Source organism: Juglans regia, chromosome 6 (genome assembly GCF_001411555.2).
Source record: "Juglans regia cultivar Chandler chromosome 6, Walnut 2.0, whole genome shotgun sequence".
Lineage (NCBI taxonomy): Eukaryota > Viridiplantae > Streptophyta > Magnoliopsida > Fagales > Juglandaceae > Juglans > Juglans regia.
The window spans coordinates 11941541-11965277 of NC_049906.1; the positions used below are offsets into that span (position 1 = coordinate 11941541).

At 34.0% G+C, this 23737-nt stretch overlaps 1 protein-coding gene across 1 annotated transcript; it reads right to left on the reverse strand.

Annotated features, from left to right (window-relative positions):
• LOC109009821 lies at nt 1-6070 on the reverse strand. Its single transcript, XM_018990444.2, has 6 exons — nt 5605-6070; nt 2967-3184; nt 2580-2756; nt 2332-2487; nt 791-1067; nt 1-321 (listed from the first exon to the last, which is right to left on the reverse strand). The coding sequence occupies exons 1-6, from the start codon at nt 5948-5950 to the stop codon at nt 89-91; spliced, it is 1407 nt and encodes a 468-aa protein (XP_018845989.2). The 5' UTR covers nt 5951-6070; the 3' UTR covers nt 1-88.
• Nucleotides 6071-23737: the final 17667 nt, after the last annotated feature.

Here is a 23737-nt window from a genome sequence, read left to right on the forward strand (position 1 = left end):
TGCTGCTAATAAGGAATTCAATAAGAAAGAAATGAAAAAGGGAATGGATACAGCTAACAATGAGTAAATGGAACTAGATTTTATAGCACTAATGAATCAAGGGTTTAGCTTTGCGAATGTGGCCCATGCTATTGACAAGGTCTTTGCGAGTGCAGACAGGGAACATATTGATGTTCTTGAGCACTTTCAACCGCCATAGAACATATGGGAAGCTTAGCTGATCCCGAGATGTGAAACGGACAACCTCGTTGAACCATAGGCACATAAACAGATTCGTCAATGGCGAATGCTCTCTCACAATGACAGAAGCCTCGGCTAGAGCTGCATCAGAAGAATAATTTTATGAGTGAGCACAAAAACTAATTGGGTTTCAAATTTCTGGAGTCCAAATTTGGTTAATGCAGGAGATTTTTGCTCTTAGAGATTGGTCTCAAACATTAAGAACACAGTTTGGGTTTATCCCAGTTAATGTTAAGGTATTCTCGTATAAGCCTCCCAGGCCAAGGGTCGAAACAATCTTTCACCTTGAATTATGAGAAAGGGCAAAAAGGGAGGTAGGAGGCAAGAAGATTGAAGACAGCTATATACCAAAGTAGATGCGGTAGAAAAGATCAAAAGGAAAAGTTAAAAAGATAAAAGGAATTTCGAGACAAACTTCAAATTGTTTTTTCCCTTGAACATATCTAAACATACAAGAGAAATTGTAAATTTCAGTCCCTTTTTAGATTATAGTTATTCTTCCAATTGTTGCTATTCCTATAACCCTTATAACAAGCAACAAAAGAAATACCTTTCTTTCCATTAAATCTCTTGTCCTCAGGGAAGCCATCATGGCGGTATTGAGTCAATTGCACCTCTACTTCTTCTGGGGTGGCTTTGTTTTTCTTGACAACAGCCTTAGCTTCATCATAGACGCTGCTGCGAGCTCCATGTTCTGAAATTGCAAGTACCGAATTCGAACGCCAAAGAAGCGCTTCCAGCACACCTAAAGGGTCCCTCCTGAATTGGGACTTTGAATCTACCCAGATAGAGTATTTTGCATGAGGGAAAAGACGATGACCCAACATCTGAAGACAACAGAAGTACAAAAGGTCCTAAGAAAGATATTTAAATAGACACATCTCAACATTCATCTATAGTTTCTACCTTATACAGAAGTCTAATCAGATCAAAGGAAACCAAAACGGATGAAAAAGAAGTCACAGGCATGACCCTTGAAGCAAAACCTAATTTATTTATTTATTCTAATAATTGAAAAATGAAACCAAATTTATAAACTTGGAACAACACTTGATTGGGATCATGATGCTCAAAGGATTCCACACACCACAAGCAGAGATGCACCAGCCATCACTTTTTTCTTATAAGTAAGATTCAACCCACCATCACTTCAGCAAAAGGAAGAGAGAAAGGCAGACGGAGGATCCGAAGGAGAAAAGGAAGGAGTGAAACTTAAATCTATCCATGGATTTTAACAAGACAGCACACGTTGACCTATTCCATTCTATTTAAAAGCATTATTAAGGGAAGAAGTTTAACAAAATTTCAAAAAATAAAGAAGTCGAGACCAATTAAGCTGCATCAAATGTTACAATATAAATTGATATCTAGAACCATTTCTGCAACTGATACCAAAAACAAAAATGTAGACAACCAATGAGAGGTATCAAGATCAATAAACTTCATTATTGCCTGGTTTAGAAAGCAGGAATGCATGATGCAATGCAGTAAAACATTCATATCATAGGGAATATGGTTTACTACTTCATGACTCCTGTGTCATATTCTGAGGGTCAATTTATTAAATATATGCATATCAGTTTCCTGAAGGAGAGAATGAAAAAAGAAAAAAAAAGCACCAGATGGAATGAAATAAATATGAAACACCGCATAGAAAGCATTATGTGTACTTGGGCTACGCCTACTGTCATTATCAATAAACTTTTGTTCACCTATCACAAAGGTTTGGCCATGTGTTTGTAACCATAAACAGATATTATATTCAATAGCCTTTCAATGTAAGAAACATGACAAAGGAAGTTTTACCCCGCTATGTAAAAATGTGATGATTTTACTTGTAAAAATACAAAGGAAGATCCAAGTGACAGGTATCAACAAAGAAATGAAACTATGTATATACAATTTATTTCTATAAATAAAATATAAAAAAAATAATGGAGCCAATTTTCGCAATTCTGATCTTTGGGATTTTTTTTTTTTTTAATTTTTTTATAAGTAAGAAGATATTTTATTGATATAAAAATAGGCATAGCCCAACTACACAGGAAGTATACATGTGATTACACCTAGTTAAGAACTAGGAATTCTTACCTTTGGGATTTTACCATTTAACCTTTGGTCTGCAAAAGGAAGTTCCCTGACAACCACAACGCGCCATTTCCCAATAAAGCCATTCTCACCAATTCTATTTACCACTGATTCCTGCGCACTCAGAGTAATCTCATCCCAGAAAGCAACATAGCAAACCTGCTTCCATTCAAAACATTTCACATATAAGCAAAGTGAAATGGCAATCCAAATAGGGTGATTAATTCTGACTTCTATAAAATAGACATAACCTTTCTAAATGATGCCTCTGACATTCCAATTGGTTGATAAAGATCATCTCCACCACCAAATGCACAAGTAGACACCACTGCTCTGCAACTTTGCATGTATTCTTTGTCTTCATTAGAAATTTTGAAGCCTCCATTGTCACTGTAAAAACCACAATGTACCATAGGAGTTTCACTCGCCTGAAAGAAACAAGATTCTAACTAAAATGAGCAATGCCTAGCATATAGAGAAGCATAAGTTTAAAGTGTAGGGTCCAAAAATTCATCAGGCTTTATGGTCAAAACAGTTTCTATAGAAAAGTCAAGAGCACTAAATTTCAATCCAGCTTATACATGACTATGAGCATCTATTCTATATGCCATCAAATCTATTAAAATGAAGCTTATAACCTTGAAACTTTTTTCTCTTTGATCAAGAGTTTGGTTTCCAGTAAACAAATTAAATCGTGTGGCTTCTGTGCGATGTTGAGACAGGGCAGTGTTCCCTACTAAAGATAGTGTATCATTCTCTGATATGTACAACACTTTATTCACAGGGCTGGTGGATTCTTCACCCACAGGAACATCCAGATACTCAAGTTCTTCGGGAGGAAGTAGCTTCAAGCAGCCTGATAAGGTGCACAAACACATGTTATATGTACAACTGCTTTTAACACCTTCTAGCTACAAGATGATTAACATAATCGAAGATACCGTTGAGAAAAATAATTTGACTGTCAATAAATAGTATCCAACAGCGGTAAATTGATCGTCTCAATAACACAAGTACAACTATAATCTAGATGCTCCCCAGATTTTTTTTTTTTAAGAAAAGTTTCAATCAATTATTATTATCTTCTACTTTATCCTGGCTCAATATGATCAAGGAAATCAGAAATCAGAGACCCACAAAATATCTCTACCCAAAAAAAAAAAAAAACAACTCAAAGTAGACACTAGCTTTACTATTATTATGCGACCCTTAACCCTTGTAAATGAAACTCCTCTCTTGTTTACCCTCTCCATCTCTCTACCATTTATGTCACAAACCACTGAAAGTTCTCTCTCTGTGCACATAGTAGATGCAACCCAAAGTATTCACCCAACATAAGTAAAAAACAAATTTGCTGGATATTGATACCATACTTTTTTTTTTATAGGTAATAATAGAATTTATCCCAAGTAAATAGGCATAGCCCAAGTACTCAGGATGTATACAAGTGAGTACACCTAGATACAAGCTATAGCAAAATAGAACTAAGGCAGAACACTACAAATATTCCCATCCCTTACAAGGTTCTTCACCCAAAAACTTATGGTGCTAAAGAAAAAATTCCTGAATTCCCCCATGGTTTGTTCGCAATCTTCGAAACACCTCCCATTTCTCTCTAACCACAAGCACCTAAACAAATACAAGGGTATCATCCTCCACGCTGCTGCACTGACTCCACATCCCACTGAACCTTGCCAGCTAGCCAAAAAGTCCACCACACACGAAGGCATCACCCAAGCAAAGCCTACCCTTGCAAAAATCTCGTTCCACAGCTTCCTCAAATTATCCGTGGTTAATATTTTCTCAAGAGACACCAGCCAACAAAAAAATGCAACTTTACTAGGCACCCTTGCTCTCCAGATACATTTACAAGGGTATACTTTATCACCATGACTATTTAACACCTTGTAGAAAGATCTCACTAAGAATTTGGAATTATAATCATGCACCCAAAGCAGCCTATCCTCCCTATTCTGATCGATCTTTGTATCATATAATTTTACAAGGAAATCAACAACTTCACACACTTCCCAATCTTGTAATTCTCTAGTAAATTCCACATTCCAATGCAACATATTATTATATAACTTATAAGAGTCAGCCACTGCAGCCCATTTGTTTCTAGCAATCCTAAAAAGATTAGGAAATACAAATTTAAGAGCTAAATCCCCGCACCACTTATCATGCCAGAAATAAATATTTGTCCCGTTCCCCACTTTGAAATTAATGTTTTTGATAAAATAACCCCATCCCAACCGAATGGACTTCCACAAACCCACCCCATACACCCCTTTTACTTCATCAGTACACCAATTCCCCCACATCCTCCCATATTTAACATCCACAATCTGCCTCCATAAAGCAAGTAACATATTTTGCAATAGTGGAAACATATTTTTGATACCATACTTGCAAGTAACATATTTTGATAGGAAGTGAATCCAAGGTGGCAGTTAATCCTTAGTACACATGTACTAAAATGCAATAGTGGAAACATTGAAAAGTAACATATTTGCCAGTTGTAGGCAAATGATACAGTCTATTGTGAAAAAATACTAGCTGGTCACAATTGATTACTACTTTCATGCCCATTTTGTCAATCAAAGAAAGAAGAAAACAAAGTGGAACTTAACAACATAGGTGGGAAAGATTATGGGATTAATTTCTCATTCAAGGCATATGTTACAACCATCAATTTCCTCTTTTGTATAGGTGGCTACGGTTCCCTTTACATCTCATTCAATCTCTCGCAGAAGACTCAGAAATTTTTGTTACTTTTCTACATATGGTCGGTTTTCTCCACAGGATATAGATCAATGTGGTATGCTATACACTGACCTTCAATCACACACCAAAGACCTTAAAGATTGATAAATCCCAAGCAAACCTCGTATTCTATCTCCAACAATTCTACATCATCAGCGCTTCCGAAACCAGTAACCACTAAATATAGCAGATGACAAAGATTTGCACTTCATGCCTCAAATTCAATAAAGGCTCACCCAAATACCAATGACACCCAACCCAAAAGCGACCCCTTGGACAATCGAGTTTTTTCCAACCAACTGACTCTATCTGATTACTAATAGACTAACAAAGTATGACAGTGGTCAAAACATGAATCACATTCATATCGAAAAATATATTTTCTTTAACCAATTCGATGACACAAAGGAAAATTTTTTTTAACCAACTCACTCATTTGTTTAACTTAATTTTCTCAGCAATGAAAAGGAAACCATAAAGATTTAACTTCAAACTGCCAAGCTCACTTACGTTCTCTAACGCCGCCAACGACCCGAGTCATGGGATCAAGCCGATTCAAATTCCCCTCCGATTTTTTCTCCGGGCTCGGTTTCTTCACCGTACCAAGTTCCGAGTTCACCACCAGACTCGGTTTCCAGCCGATCCTCGAGGCCTCGAATACAAGCAATCCAGCGGCTGGGAGAAAGATCAGGAGCGTCCAGTATTTCAAGAGCAACCGAAGTACTCGCCGAGCCAACTCGTTCTTGAACCGGTGGCTGGGTTTCTTGCGCTTCCGACGGACTCGGACGCGCATGCGGCCGAGATCATCGGAGTCTTCGTCGGATACAGAGATTGATATGCTGTTGTTGCCGAACATTGAAGATGATATTAACGGAGGATCAGTGATGGTCGGAACTGCAATGGGTCGAAGCAAATGAGAATAGCTGCAACAAGGTGGTTTTTTACCAGGCACTTCAGAAGAAAAAACCTTAAGCCCTCTTTTGTTATGCAGTCAAACATAGATATTTAATTATTAATAAAATATTATTAGAATATAATTTTTTTTTTAATTTTAAAATTAAAAAAAATTAAAATTTTTATTATATTTGATACGAGAGTTTGAAAAATTATAATGATTATATGAAATGAGATGAGATAGTTTGATTTTATTTAATCAAATTAGTCCTAAATAAAGACGTGGGGGTATGAGATGCTTAGTGCTTGTTTAGATAATGAGATGAGATGGTTTTAGATGAGTTGAATAAAATATTATTATAATATTATTATTTAATATTGTTATTATTTTAGAATTTGAAAAAGTTGAACTATTTATTATATTTTGTGTGGTAATTTGAAAAAGTCGTAATGATGAGATTAGATGAGATGATATCGTTTCTTTATCCAAACAAGTCCTTAGGCTGCGTTTGGATGTTGAACTGAGTTGAGATAATAAAATATTATTAGAATATTATTTTTTAATATTATTATTATTTTGAAATTTGAAAAAGTTGAATTGTTTATTATATTTTGTGTTAGAATTTGAAAAAGTTGTAATGATGAGTTGATGATCCAAATGTACTGATGAAATAGAAGAGAAATTTGTAAATAGTAGTGAAATAGTTTGTGAATAGTAGTGAAATGATTTATGTGCCGTTTAAATAGTAAGTTGAGATGAGATGCGATGAGAAGAAAATTGAAAATTGAATAAAATATTGTTAGAATATTATTATTATTTTGATATTTAAAAAAGTTAAATTGTTTATTATATTTTGTGTGAGAATTTGAAAAACCTGTAATGATGAGATAAGATGAAATACTTCTTGTATCCAAACTGAGCCTTAAGTTATGATATTTTATTGGATTTTGAAAAATAAGAAAGAAAATGTTGAATAAAAATATTATAAAATTAAAATATTGTTAGAATATAATTTATTAATATTATATTTGTTTTGAAAATACATAGACCATCCCCAGGTGGTTCTGAGGCCACCCCATGTCTAGGTGGGTAACAAATATTAAGAAATAATATATACGTGGTAGAACAGGTTGGATGTCTTGAAACTAACTGGACATATGCCAAAATCGGCCATATCCGTGTCGACATGGCATTGATGGTTTTCTGACAGCTCTGATGGTTTTCTAAACATATCTACTCTAGTATAGGGTGGTCGATTACCACTTGTGCCGGTGTGATTTTCTGATCGTTGACCGGTTGTAGCTGCTTGTGGTAAAAAATGGTTTAGCATGAGGGGAGAATTTGTGATGTTAGAACTTGAAGCTTAACAATGATTCTCTTTTGCCACCATCAACCCGGAGATTTAAAAACTGACTACCTCACAATAAAAAATCCATTGTATCTATGTGATAGTTTAGGGGAGATGTACGAGCAATAGAAGAACATTATCATCTAAAAAGCTTGTTATAATTAGATGCACATAAGGCTGCAAGATTTCAAGACTATTAGTGAATATAACTTGCACTTTTTAAACTTAGTTCACATTTGAAATTGTGGAGAAAAATTCATTGATGAGGCTATGTTAGAAATACATAGACAACATTTCATGCCTCGAACATGCTTTTACACTAGCAATATTGTGAGCAAAAGTTCACTAAATATTCTAAACTAATAGATTGTTTGCTATTGGTTAAACAAAATAACAAATTGTTAATGTAAAATCACCAATCTCGACTCTCGTCCAACCAATCTCAACTCTCGTCCAACCAATTTCGACTCCATTCCCTGAAGCAAATGAGATATAATTTCATCATAATAAAGGAAAATCGTGGTCGTGAACGTGGACGTGGACATGGTAGAAAAAACTATTGAAATCAAGGATAACGTATTCATAGTTTTTCAAAGAAAAATGTTACATACCACTAAAAGTAGAATTACACTGTGACAAAGTAAGATGAAAATAAAGGTTTACGCAATAAGCCTATAAAGAAATATGAAGATAAATGTTACAAGTATGGTATGAAAGGGCATTGGTCACGTACCTATCATACGTCCAAATATTTGGTGGACCTATATCAAGCATCTATGAAGAAAAAATGGTCGAAATAAATTTTACCAACCATAAGGATCTAGAAGACCATCTAAATTATTTTGATGATCCAAATAAGATTGACATAACTCATCTTGATATTTCTAATTTTTGTGTGGATCTTAATAGAGATAATGATCTTTTGATCAATTATGCATATGGTGATAAATTTAATTTTCTCTCTTTATTAGTTAATCACATTATGTTTGAATGATTATCTTTTAATACATCTTGTTAAACTTTCTTTTGCATTAATAAAATTTTATACATATTTTGTTAATAAAAATATATGGGTTCTATTGATGCATTGATTAATTTCAAGATAATTAGCGAAGATTTGTGTTTGACAGACAGTGTACAACACAATTTTTAAAGATATGAAATATTTTAATATTTAACATTAAATATAGTCAATGTCAATACAATATCCTGAAGAACCAATATCATGTTACCAAAAGTAGGAGTGGACTTCGATTCCGACTCCGACTCCGATTTGATCAGGAGTGGACTTTGGCTCTAATCGGAGCTTTGGAGGCGAAGGTCGAAGCCAATATCGAAGTTGGGCCGGTCCAATGGGCTATTGTTACGGGTTGGGCAACAAAAAAAAACTTAATAAAATGATGGGCTCTTCTATACTTCTACTACTTTCTATTACTATTTTATTGCATATAATGTCAATTTAAACCAATAAACTCCTCAAAAGAGAAAAAAAATTGGATGATTATTTGAGATGATTAATGGAACCAACAAACAATAATAAATTAATAATAAATGATTATTATTAGAACCAACAAACAAATAAGGAAACATATTACCTAAATAAGGAAACATAACACCTAAATCCATAATGAAAATTAAAAGACATCATCATCATCAATAAAATCATAAATTATATTATTATAATCCATCTATATTAAAAAAATAAATAATCAAATATAGATAATAGAATCATAAACATTAAAATACAAATCATGCAATATAAAATCTTAATGCACACCCCTGCAAAGTGCATACATCACACAAGAACACACTCACTAATGAGTATTTGTAGTTGTAGACGGATATTACAAAGTTACAAGTTACAACTCTCTCTGGGACTCCCTCCCCCTAATCCCATCAATTTAATAACCAAAATTTTAAATTACAAACCAATGAAACTACAACCATTCAAATGTTATAGAGATCGTAATTAAATTAATCGAGTAACCAACTCCAACGCCAAAAGCATCCAAAAGTATAGTTCCCGCTAGGCACCAAGTAACAACTTCATCTCCAAGTATCTTGCATTGTTTTGAAAATTAAACAAAATTAGATATTGCACTGTTTAACTACGGGATAATACTAATAGTAAAGTTAACATGAAAGTTAATGACACTATTCATGATTCATCAACTAGACTCTCTCTTATAATGTGATTGTCTTGGTCCTCCGCAAGTATTGTACGGTTCAAAGATAGGTTTACAAAATAATAAAAATTAGAATTTAAATAATTAAAACAAGAAAAATATCCAATTATTCATTTAAAAATTAAGTCTAAAAGCCTAAAGTTACCCAACTCAAGTCTATAGCTCTCGGCATCATCAATACTATTTAGTCTAATAAGAGTTTACCTTAGCCAATTCTGTGTACAAATAAGGGCCTCCACAGTTCTCAGAGCCAATGAACTTTGATAAGCATCCAACACACTACTTTTGGTGCTAAAAACAGAATTTGAGGCAACCATAGTGATAAGAATGGCCAACACATCTCGAGATATTTGGAAAATGACTAAAAATTTAGTAGAATGAACCTTCCACTAGGGTAATGATAGAGTTGTAAGTTTATCATTACCCTTAAATGTATCATTAGATGTCTTGACATCCTCCATAAAATATCGTTCAATCACATATTTTCACTACATAATATTTCTTGATGCTCAGATTTGATGATACATTCGCATCAAAACCTTTGAACTTGGAGCATGTGCGTCATCTAAGGAAGAAGTCGAGTTTGTTAGTCTTGTGGAGCTCCCACTTGCACTTGAAGATTGACCACTGTTGTATAATGACGATATGAGGCTTCAATCTCATTCTTTAATATTCTAATAAACTAATCAGCCTTCTCACTACCGGGGATGTCTCGGATCCAAAACTCTACAATAACTAACTTATATAAGGAATCAAGAACCGAAGCCACAAATAATAATCCTTTTATTTTCTCAAGATCCCCCCAATAAAGACATTAGTACTACATATAACATCAAGTTCACATGTATACAACTATTCTTGAGGTACATAAAAAGAGGCTGGCAAATAAGGCTGTTACATACATATACTTTAAAATATTAATACTTTATTATACTTTCATAAACCATGGTTTTATTTTCCTTCTTTGCATTAAAAGAAAAAATTTCATAAAAAAAATTCATTTTCATATCATTAGGAACTCTAGAAGTATGAACATAATACTTACCTGGACTCCATGCTAGAGTCACTTCAGGTATTTAATATCAGGATTACAAGATTTGATCCTGGAGATTGATAATTTGATACAGTTTGCTAGAGTCACTTTAGGTTTTTAGTTTAGGATGAAAAAATGATACTAAATCCCTTGCTTGTTTGGACACAAGTGAATCATGTGGAGCATGATGCAAACAGTGCTGCCCATATCCTAGCTAAAGAAGGCCTTAGATTGAGTTAAGATTTAGCTGATATTGAAACCTTTGCTTATTGTATACACAATTATATGTTAAGAACATTATTTTCCTTTATTTATAAAAGCCTTAAATTGACTTAAAATAAAATAAAATAAAACATTGCAGCTAATTTTAGAATTGCCAATGTGAGGAATTGAATTTTAAATTGCTTTGCTTAAGCCCAGAAGTATTATGTAAGAAATTCTCGATCAGAGTATAACATAATCGATGTTACCTCGAGTGACAAATCATGGATTGAGTACTGTTGCTCCACAGCTTTCTTCAAGGGTGCTGTTCATCCAAAATCATTCTCGTCGATGGTAAAGTGTGTCACGTGTTAAAATTAGGACAACACTGACATTTTCCATAACCTAAATACCAAGATTAGAGAGAACTATGCTTGAGAGAAAGATTTTCAGTTTTGTTCTTGAAGTTACTCACCCAGAGAAGCCCCTCCAATTGTAACTCCCACATGGCAGTAAAGGCCAATCATCAAGGCCTATGAAGTGGCTTAACCCTTGGTCACGAGAAGTGGGCACCCCTTTATTACATCTTCCACTCACACATAGTGGGAAAGAATCCAGATCTTCATTTTTCAATATGTTCTCAATCTTGTTCATATTAGCAAATAGGTTGTGTGACTACTGAACACATGTAAAAAAAATGGGAACACTATACCAGATCTCTATAAGATAATACCAATATAGCAACATTTTTAACAGTGTCTCTTTATGCCTCGACTCATTTAGTCATATTAGATTAAGCATCTTTAATCCCTTTCAAGTCCAAATGACTCAGAGCAATGCCCAATTTCCATAAACATTATGTACCCATAACAATGTCACAACTTCCAATAAGCAACATAATTTGCCGGCAATGAATACAAACACAATACTGATGTGTTACCAAATACTTTTCCGTTCGCCCTCATGTCATTCAGTTTTAGTCTAGCCACTTTTGTAGCGATGTCTCTTTAGACGACATCATTCATGGTCATAGATAAAATGCCAAGTAACAGAAACTAAAACCTTAACCTCGTGACATAGCCAAATGTCTCATAAGGACACAAATAATATAGCTCATCAATCATTACGTACAAGACTCATACAGTGAGGAAGCATAAATTCATTCACTCACCTTTACTCTAGGCTGTAACAATATATGTACAATGAATTAATGTTACGGTAAAATTCTCTTTCCAAAAAAGAGTGTATGTCTAATCTTAATATATAGTACATATCTTAGCCTAGTCGCTAACTCAGTGCCTAAGCCGAGTCCCTCCACTTGCTCGTTATTCAAAGAGCTAAAGAGGATCTCGCATCTGGTTAAACCACACGCTACATTGATTGTGGGCTATCCATATATGGTTTTCACAAATAATAAAGACCACATCTTAGCCTTGCTAAGGCGACATAAATATTTGTGCCAACCATCTCTATATGCTACATAAGCATCAAGAGACACAATGTCTCATTTCCTATCACTACCTAAGTGTCAGAGACAATTGGTCGTATGAGTGAGCCGATGAAAACCTGTCGACATACGTTTTTCACCATAACCTCCAAACTCATGGTGAATGTGTGTGCTTAATAAATACTCCCAGTCATACCACATGATCATAGAACACATCAATATCATGTGTATGGTGATCAATACCATGATATCAACAATGTTCAAAAAACGTATTTTATTCAATAGGTCATTAATAATAATGGTCAGGTATATTGGGTATCTTTGATACATAATTGGTTTAGGTCATATGAAAATAGTACCAGTAACATTCATACATTTTTGTACAAAAAATATTATAAGCAACAATCATGCTCTCAAAGTACTTCATGCCTTAAACATCACAAAACGTATTCATCTAATTCTTCTACGAGTCAACTATTTAACTCATTCTAGAAAAGTTCTAAAAAATGTGTGAGTAATGGTTATTTAGAAGAAACTCAATTAGTGACAAGAGATAGATTCATACCTCTATCAACTTCACTTTTTCTTTGTTAATAAGATAAAAAAATCTAGGTTGGACCATATAAGTGAAGTGAATCTAAAATTCTATGTTATGATTCCTACTACGTGAATTTGGTATCTTTAGTGGAGCACATATCACAAATATTATCTTCTACTCTCTAACCAATGAGATAATATTGATATATTGCTTCTACGCTATTTATGATGATCTTATATTCTAGTAAATATTTTGGGACTCACTTTCACTAATAGTACACCTCATTCAAAGGTATAATCCCACTATTCTTAGCGATCTTTTATATATATATATAAATTGAAAATATTAATATGAGGTAATATGGCATAAAACGTTCTTTTAACAAATATTATTTTCAAAAAATAAATGTTAATAAAATCCACAATACACCACCCTCGTAAAAAAAAATATGAGTAATTTTTTTAACTCAACCAAAAGAATTCAAGCTTAGATCTTCCATATTTTCATCTTAATTGAATTTATGTTTGCACAAAATAATCATACAATCACTCAATCTTATTAAAAGGCGAATGAACTTGATCTAAGGATGACATGTTAGAATTAAGGTTGTGACCTCATATTACATCAATCCAAGTGTGATGTAACAATTGCTTTGCACTATAATATAATTATAACTCCATTTTCAGTAAGTCACAATACTGCGAGATAATTGCTCTCATCATATAACTCATACAATTGCAATTAAAAAATCAGTGGCGAAACCAAGAAGGGGCTGGAGGCCATTGCCCCCCTCCCAAAACTTAAAAAACAATTAATACGTATTGGTTTTTTATGATTTAATGGGATGATATTAATCTCATTTTGTATTTGCCCTCTTTACAAAATTATTTTGATCTTATGGATTAATTATTTATAAGTCCAATGTTAAAAAATTTAATCCAATTTAAAAATAAAAATAAATAAAACATATCTCACATAAAATAAAATTATCTAATAACATGATGACATGTTTTTATTACCAATAAAAATAAAAAAAGGGAAGGTGGATGGTTTTTATGCATACAACGTACGAACACGAGACCTATTTTCTTTTCCTCTGCTGTCTAAAAGACTACAATTCTGCAGTTGAAAGAGAAATCTTTTAGTTTTTGCAGTTTGCCATAACGATTTCCTGCATGCCTAAAGTGCCAAAGGCCAAAAGACTTTTTGAAAGTATACCATCTACTACAAGCTAATAGTAACAACCTATATACATAGGCTCATAGAAAACTTTCAAGGCCATACGGTTTGTCTTTTATCTTTTTTTTTTGTCTCTCTCTTTCTCTCTCTTCCCTTCTTTCATATATATTTGTATTGATGTGGTATTTAAGTTATTTTTTTCATTTTTACCTTTCTTTCATGTATTGATGCAGTGGTATTTTTGTTTAAAATTTTTCTCTTAGTTTTGAAATAGATTGACTACTACTTGGTTTGGCTTATATATAATTATCTATTGAATGATTATTTATTTTGTGATTAAATATTAACTTTAGATTCATGTTTATAAGTAGTTGAATTCATATATATCTAACTTTATTTTATATGTTGCAATTTAAATATAGGTTCATGAATTATGTCCAAATTAAAAACTATCAACTCATTTTTCAAAAGAAAAGAAGTTGATATTCCAGAACACTCTTCTAAAGTTTCAAGGGTTGAACCTAAATAAAATCCTCTTAACTTTCCAATTGTGTAGTCTGAGGAGATTTATTTTACATCTTCAACACTTGATTCTAAAGAGGTTGATATATCTTCTTTATAACGAGATCTAGGCATACATCCTCCTATGTGGGACTATCTAGTCAATCAATGTGATGAAATAAGAAGATATTACTTGAAAATGGGTTCATATCAAATACGTTTATCAAAATATCCATTTTCTGGTTCTGAAAAGCATCATCTTCGTTTTCAAGATTCTTGGTTTACACAATTTGCATCATGGCTAGAGTTTTCTCCATCAAAGGATACTACAGATTGTTTACCTTATTATCTTTTTTACAATGAAAACATATCGACGTTCAATATGGGATGTATTTACTATCACAAGATTTAAAAGTTGAAAGAAGATTAATGATGAAAAATATTGTGCCTTTTTGAATCATATTGGGGATAATCCTTGCTCTTATAATAATAATGCTATGAAGTCTTGTGAGGATTTATTAAAATAATCACAATATATTGATAAAGTAATGAATGCACAATGTTGCGAACAAGTTCTCAACAATCTACTCCAAGTAAAAACATCTATTGATGTTGTTCGATGGCTTGCATTTCAAGGATGTGCCTTTAGAAGTCATGATGAAAACCCTGAGTCAAAAAATTGAGGTAATTTCCTTGAGATGCTTTAACTCTTAGCTTCGTATAATGACAATGTTGGAAAATTTGTTTCGAAAAATGCTCCTAAATCTTCAAAGTATACTTCACTCAAAATTAAAAAAAAAAAAAAAAGATTTTAGAAGTTCTTGCAAAGAAAGTGTGAAATAAAATTAATGAAAATGTTGAAAATTCTAAATTTTGCATTATTGTTGATGAGGCATGAGATGAGTCTAAGAGGGAGCAAATGGCTATAATCTTGAGATTTGTTGATGGTGATGGTTTTATACAAAAACTATTTTTTGATTTTGTACATGTTAAAGATACATCGGTATTGACTCTAAAAAATGAAATATTTGCAATTCTTTCTCGTCATTGTCTCGATATTCAAAATATTCGCGGGCAATGATATGGTGGTGCTAGTAATTTATGTGGTAAATGGAAAGGATTACAAACATTATTTCTTAAATATTGCCCATATGCATACTATGTTCATTTTTTTGCTCACCGATTACAGTTAGCATTAGTTGTTGCATCTAGGGATGTAGTTTCGGTTCCTGAGTTTTTCTTAAATTTGAATTTCATTATCAATGTGGTGGGTGTTGGGATTAATTGGCTATCATCGACTAATTAGAAATATAATAGCAGAAGTAAATAAAAGAAAATTTTGACAATCACACAAATATTTACATGGTTCGGCTTAGAACAAGCCTACATCCATTGGCGGAATCAGTCTCAAGGAATTCACTATCACAAAATGGAGTATAAGAGAGGTATTACATGTAACACCTCGTATTTTAGTGTATTTTTTTAATTGAAAGATTATTTGTTATTAATTTAAAAATTTATTCTCTTGTTTTAAAATTGGTTGAATTTTTAGTGGGTTTATTTTTATGATTTTAATTTTGTGAAAATTATTCTGAAGTGCTTTATTATAATTGATTATTGTAATACATTTAAATTGTTTTTCATATTAAATTAACTTGTTGTTGGGTTTAATTATTTATTTTCATTTTAATCATTACGTTTAAATTATTTTATTTTACTTGCTGTTTTAAAATCGTTTCCGTTGGATCATTTTTGTGACCCAAGATATGAGGATTGGACCTCATTTCTTTTCCTACATTTTCTCTTTCCTCTTTTCTTTTTCTTCTTTTCTTCTTTTCATTTCTTTCTTTTTCTTTTTCTTCCCCTGCTTCCCGCGCACCGCAACCCCCCCTCCCTCTCTCCGTCCGTTTCTCTTCTCCCCCAGCCCGCCGCCGTGCGCCGGCAGTGACCGACACCGCCCCTCCCTCTCACCTCCCCTTCGACCGGCGACCACCTCCCTATAATTTCAGCCCTCCTTGCGCCGCCGTTAGCCCCCATGCACCATACCAAGCCGTGACACTCATTGCGCCGCTGAGCCGCCGTCGCACCACCACCGGCCACCATTTTCTCACCACATCATCCTCGACCTTCTAGCAACCCAATGCATCCATCCTCACTTCCGATCTGTCACCGGTGAAGCCCCACCATCAATATTTTCGTTTTGTGTATTTTAGCCTTCAACCGCCCTCTACGCCGCCACCCACGGCCAACCACCACCACCACTAGTCTCACCGCATCCCTAAGCCCTACCCTATCAATCTCGGGTCTTCGTTATACCCGTTCAAAAGTGAGTTTTTGAGACCCACGGCCACAGTGCGTTTGGTACTGTTTGTTGCCGTGTTGCCACTTCTAGCACCTCCGTGATCTTTTAAAAATTATATTATAGCATTGTAAGTATTTTCCCAAAGAACTTTTGAGATTTAAATGTATTTCTGCGCTAATTCATATTTACTGTGAATTTATTGGTTGTGCCGGACTGAGTCCAAGGAGTATGGGGGTCGGTTGGATTGGATGATGGAGTTGTTTGTGTGAGATTGGTTTATGCTATGAAATTTGTTGGCTATTTCGGGTTTAAATATTGGTGTTTTGAGTTTGATATTGGTCATGGTGAATATTGGTGATTTTTAGGAAGTGATGATATATTTTGGAATTATGAGGGTTTTAAGTTTTGAGATATTAAAATAGATTATTTTAGAAGTTTAGGCTTAAATATCGAAATCCGTGATTGATTGAAAACTTACGGAAATTATGTGATTATTTTTATACGTGACGATTTATATTCGACTCGACATTTTTGAAGAAAATTCTGAAAAACTAAGTTGTCCAGGTAAGCGGGGTTTCTATGCTAGGCTTTACACGAATTATTGAGACTGAGGTTGATTTTCTGAAAACTTTGCATATTTTTGTGATGAAATGAGAACTTGGAAAAAATAAAACCAGCCTCGGTCGTTTATTTGCATACTCATGAAATCTGTGTGGAAAAGGAAAAATATGTTCTGACATGCATTGTGTAGACATGAGCTAAATTCTGTCATGTGATTTCTGAAATCTGAAAAAAGAGCGATATTGAGAATATGAAAATTTGTGCATTTATTTAGAAAGATGTTATGGCTTTTGTGTTCAGTGTGGGTAAACTGTCTGATTCTGTTTTGGTACTCTGTATTATTTTGATATAACATCTGAAAACCTTTGGCATGGTGTACTGGTTTTCGTATCTAATTCTGTCTCTGCTTTGCTTTGCTCTGTTTGGGTTGGTACCAACTTCTCTGTCTTTGAGTGCACCCACTTTGGAAACAAAATGGTTTTATTGTGGTCTTTCCTGTGTGCACACTCGGGACTCCGAGAAGAATAAAGGAAATATTTCACCTCTGTCTCTGCCTGGTTTGACCACCGGGGTTAGCATAACCCTACCACGGGGGTGAAACATGGTCTCTGCTCTGTTTAATGCTCTATTTTGATCTGATGATGATACTCAGTTTATGTTATGCCAAAGTACTATGGGTTTTTACTTGTCTTAAAACCATTGCTCTGTTACTTTTGAAAATATGTTCTGTTCTGCATGATAACTCTGAAAAATATTTTGTTCTGCATGCTATACTTTGTAAATGCTCATGTTTGCACGCTAAAATATGTCATTTACCTACTGAGTTGTTGATAACTCACCCCTATCTTCATAATATTTTTCAGATGATGTGGAGAGTCTAACTGATGACCTGGATTAAATTGGTGAGCATGATTAAACTGAGGAGAGGAGAAGAAGGAATTTTGTGGTCCTTTAGTTTTAATGTCTTTTAGATTTAATTATATCTTGGGCTTGGGTTTAGTAATACTTATGAAAGTATTAGTTTGGTTTGTTATGACTACCGGGAGATTTTGGACTCCTTAGTTTATTTTGCTGCAGTAATGACTTTGTAGAGCTTTCAATGTGGTTATTTAAAGTACATGAGATTGAGTTTTGCCAATAAAGTTTTGGAGTTTTATTTTTAGTTGTGTTAGGAGACATGTTCTTAGGTGACAACTAGTAATTCTCCAGGCCAACTGTGTTTGGGGCGTTACATTACAAATCACAAATCAATCCCCAAAGTCCCAATACACCCAATGGGCTCTCAAAATATCAACAAATGAGTTCTCTTTTCTCTCTGCTTTGGCTGCTCAAAATCTCAATACAATAAAAAATAATATATATTTATATTGTACGGCGTGGAAAACCCTAATTACGAACATTCGCTTGAGCGGTATGTCGAGTGAACAATTTGCATGGGGTTTGCTCGAGCGGACTGTCGGCCAGATGGGGAGCGAAAAATCTGTCTGGGGTTCGTTCAAACGGACTGAGTGTCAACCCAAAGTTCACTCGAGCCAGGGTCGAGCCATAGTCAAGCCAAATCTCTAGAATGTCTATTTCAACAAGAATAAAGCCACACTCAACAAATCTCCAACTTGACATGAATTTCGTCAAGCCTGAACAAAAAATGAATTCCACCAAATTGAATTTCACCATTCGACAACAAAGACATCAAAGATGCCCACTAAAGATCGAAAAACAAACTCCTCCACAAATCCCAAACATAATACAACATCTATCTTTAAATAACTCAATTTCCACCCAAAAGTCTTCAATTCCATAGATAACTTGACCAAATCAAAGGCTTGGTCCTAATGAAGAATCTCAATCTATTCACACAAAGACAAATGCACTACGATTGATACTGCTTACTTGAAAAACGGCTTATGAATACACAAGAAGGCAAACAACAAATATTATTTGCCAAAGTAAGAACACCATAAAGTTTGTATGAGCATATCCTGAAGGTGGCCAAACTACCTCATTTATCTACCAAACGAAACTGTAGACTTGCTCTCTTTGTGCGTGTGCACCAATGCCAAAATCAGAATAATGCTCCTTTTCCAATAGCATGATTTAGAGTACTACATGCACTCTATTGTGAAGCTCTACCAGCAACTCCACCTTCTTGCTATAACCTTTCTCCTACACTGTTCAAACAACAACTGCAAAGTTCTGGAAGGAGAAAGGTTCACCTAATAGCAAGATGTGTTACCGCTTCACCCAATCTTTAGACAAGTTTGGCATACCAAAAGCATACTGCGGACTCACACACAATACTCTGATTCATTCCATTCAGCTACCCCATTTCTGTGGAGTGGACCCAATTATACGGTCTGAAAAACACTCTACCTTCTTGTCTGTAGATTACTAGCCTTCTCAAGTGTTTGAAGACATTAAACATGTAACTCACTGCTTCAGAAAAACAAGTCCAGCCTTTCCTCAAAATGGTCATTAAACAACAAGTGTACAAATAGGGCACCACCTTGCACAAGATGTACCCAGAGAACCAGAAAAAAATAAATTACAGTAAACTTGATTCTACACTGCTTCACAAGAATACAATGCCACAAAAAAAAAAAAAAGCTTCCCTATCTTCTGATCACACAAAGCAAAAGCTGCCTATTCACAAATGAACACACTCATTCACCTATATAGCCCAATCACATGTGCCATAAATGAGTAATACTTGAATTTGAAATGTTTGAAAATGCAACTGTACCAATCACTGTCTCACTAAGAAGAAAATAAAGACCATCTATCTTCTTCCCTATCATTACCACCGAAGAGTTTTCATATACTCGAATGACTCCACCTGCAGCTGAATGCTGATAACCAAGGGAGTCAAGAATGCCCAAAGATACAAGATTTTTCTTCAAAGATGGAATATACCGAATGTTAGACAAAGTTATAATAGTTTCATCATACATCTTAATTTTGATTAAACCGATCCCAACGATATCACAAGGCATATGATTCCCAACCAAAACAAAATTACTGCTAACTGATTCGTAGGTAGTGAACCAATCTTTCCTGGAACACATGAAATGTATAAGCTGAATTCATGACTCACTATCACCAAAACGGTCACTAGAGCCATTAATTGCTAGGACAATAGCAGAGTTGTTAGACTGTTCTTCAACGCTAACAACATTGGAGAAACTTTTACCTTCCTCCTTATTCTTCAATCTGGGACATTCGTTCTTGTAATGACCAAACATATGACAATAGTAATATTTAACATTTTTCTTGTTAAGTTTTGAACTGCTACTGGAATAACCTTACTTTTTTCCAAACTTCTTTCCTTGAATCTACCACTAGAAGAACACTTCATAAACAAGCCATTGACTTGATTATCCATGCCTTGTACACTCAATTTCGTTCTCAACTCCTTAGAATTCAAAGTAAATTTTACATCCACCAAGGAGATGGTATCTCTACCGTTCAACATTGAGTTCACAAAGTTATCAAACATAGACAACGAACACAACAGAATTAAAGGTTGATCTTTCTCGTCAAGTTTAATATCAATATTTCTTAGATCCATAATAATTTTGTTAAATTCATTTAGATGATCGAACATAGGAGTACATTTCTTCATTCAAAGAGTGTACAACTATTGCTTCAAAGATAAACGGTTGGTGAGTGATTTCTTCAAATACAGACTCTCCAATTTCCTCCAAAGACCAGAGGTGGTCTTTTTGTTGGCCACTACGGGCAAAACTCCATAAAAAAGAGATAAAAAAATCACACTATGCACTTTCTCTTCCTCTTTCTTTGTTGATGTGGAAGGTTTATCTAATACCTTCTCTTTCAAGACTTTCGCCAACCCTTGTTGTCATAATAAGGCCCTTATCTTGATGCGCCACAAGCTGAAACTATTTTGACCATTGTACTTCTCCACTTCAAACTTTGTCATAACCATCCCTCAAGATATTCCATAGAATTTGGTGCTCTGATAGTAGTTTGTTGAGATTAATTTGCTATCAACAAATAATTTGAAATATAATATTGGAAGCAAACAAAAGAAAAATTTGACAATTACACAAAGAACACCAATAATTACATGATTCAACTTAGAACAAGCCCATGTCCATTGACATAGTTGGTCTCAAGGAATTCACTATCACAAAATGGAGTACAAGAGAGATATCATAAATCACTCCTTAATTCCAAAAGTCTCAATACACCCAATGAGCTCTCAAAATCTCACAAGGAGTTCTCTCCCTTTTCTCTCTGTTCTGGCCTCTTAAAGTCTCAATAAAATGAAAAATAACATGTATTTATACTGTACGGTGTGGAAAACCCTAATTACGAATATTTGCTCAAGTGGTGTGTTGAATGAACAATCTGCCTGACGTTTGCTCAAACTGACTATCGAGTGAACAGTTTGCCTGGGGTTTGCTAGAGCGGACTGTCGAGCGGATGTCAAACGAATAATTTGTCTGGGTGTTCGATCTAGCCACAGTCGAACTAGGGTCGAGCCAAGTCTCTAGAATGACATTTTCAATAGGAATCAAGACACACACAACAGTAGGTGCTTCATATAGACGCCATGATGAATTACAAGTTGCTCAACCGACACAAATTGCTAATATGATAGCTATTAATAAACTTGAAAGTAAAAAAAGAGCTAACCAAATTGGCACTGTCAAACGAGACGGTGATTCTTATTGGGGTTATCATTTTTATTCTATTTGCAGTCTACTACGATTGTTTAGAGCCATTTGCTTGGTGTTTGAAAACATAATAAAATAAGGATCCATTTACTCTCAACATGCGGATGCAAATGCTGCTTATAAAATGATTACATCATTCAAATTATATTTATTTTACACTTAATGAAGGAAATCATGGGTATTACTAATTTTCTTTGTCAAGTTTTGCAGCAAAGATCTCAAGATATTTTAAATGCTATGAATATGGTTTCTACTACAAAAAGACTCATCCAAAAGCTAAGAAATAAAGGTTGGAAAAACATGCTTGAGAATGTTGTCTCTTTCTCCAAGCAATTTGATATTGATATTCCAGAATTGAGTTCTCATTATGTAGAAGGTCGTGGTCATCATCAAAGAGATCAAATTAAGATAGAGCATCGTTATCATTTTGAAATATATAATGCTACTATAGACTTTCAAATATAAGAGCTTGATAGTAAGTTTGGTGAAAGAGCGACAACACTTTTAACACTTAGCTCAAGTTTGGATCTAATGGATGCTTATAAATCCTTTAATATTGATTAGGGGTGTAAACCGGTCGGTCCGGACCGGAGAAACCGACCGGACCGACCGGTTCGGTCCGGTCCGGACCAAATGCATGGTCGGTTTCGGTCCAATAAATAATAAAGTTTCGGTCTTTGGTCCGGTCCCGGGGTGGAGATTTCTCGGACCGGACCGACCGAATAAAAAATAATAAAAAATATATATATTATTTATATAATAATTATACAATTAACAATATAAAATTTTAAATATGTTATTAATAATTGTTAATATTTTATAAATTAACAATATTTTATATATATCTTAATCTAACCTATCACTATTAACAATATAAAATTTTAAATATGTTATTAACACTTGTTAATATTCTATGAATTAACTAATATATAATATCAATTAGTTAATTATATAGTAATTATATAAATTAATAATGTAATTTTCATTTAATTTATTATCATTAACCATATAAAATATTTTTTTATTGAGTTTGTTACCTAATCCATATTAATAAGTCACTTAATTTAATTTAGTATTTTAAATAATTTTTTTTTATTAATTGATTTAAAAAAATATATATATGCCGGACTGAATGGACCGACCGGACCGATAACTACCGGTCCGGTCCGGTCCCTATGGGGTGTTCGGTCTGGTCCAGTGATGGACCGAAAATATTCGGTCCATCACTGGACCGGACCGGACCGACCGGTTTACACCCCTAATATTGATTATACATGTTGTTTTGCGGAAAAAATTATCCTCTTGATTTTTTTGAGAGCGAGAAAATTATTTTAAGGTTTCAATTGAAGCATTTTGAAGTTGATGTGCTTACTAATTCGAAGTTTCATAATTTTTCACCCATTGCAGTTTTATGCCAAAGATTGATAGAGACGGAGAAATAAAAAATCAAAGACATACTATCTTATTCATAGATTGATTCGTCTTGTTTTGACTCTTCCAATATCTACAACGACTAATGAACGAGCATTTTCAGCTATGAAATTGTTAAAACAAGACTTCATAACAAAACTAAACATGAGTTTCTAGCAAATAATTTGGTTGTCTATATTAAAAAAGAAATAACTAAGAATTTTGATTTAGATTCAATACTTGATGATTTTGTTTCTTTAAAAGAACACAAGTTACAATTTTAGATACTCTTTGTTTCTTTTGTTTGATATGTTTGTATGAGTGTCTTTATGTTATTTTAATGAT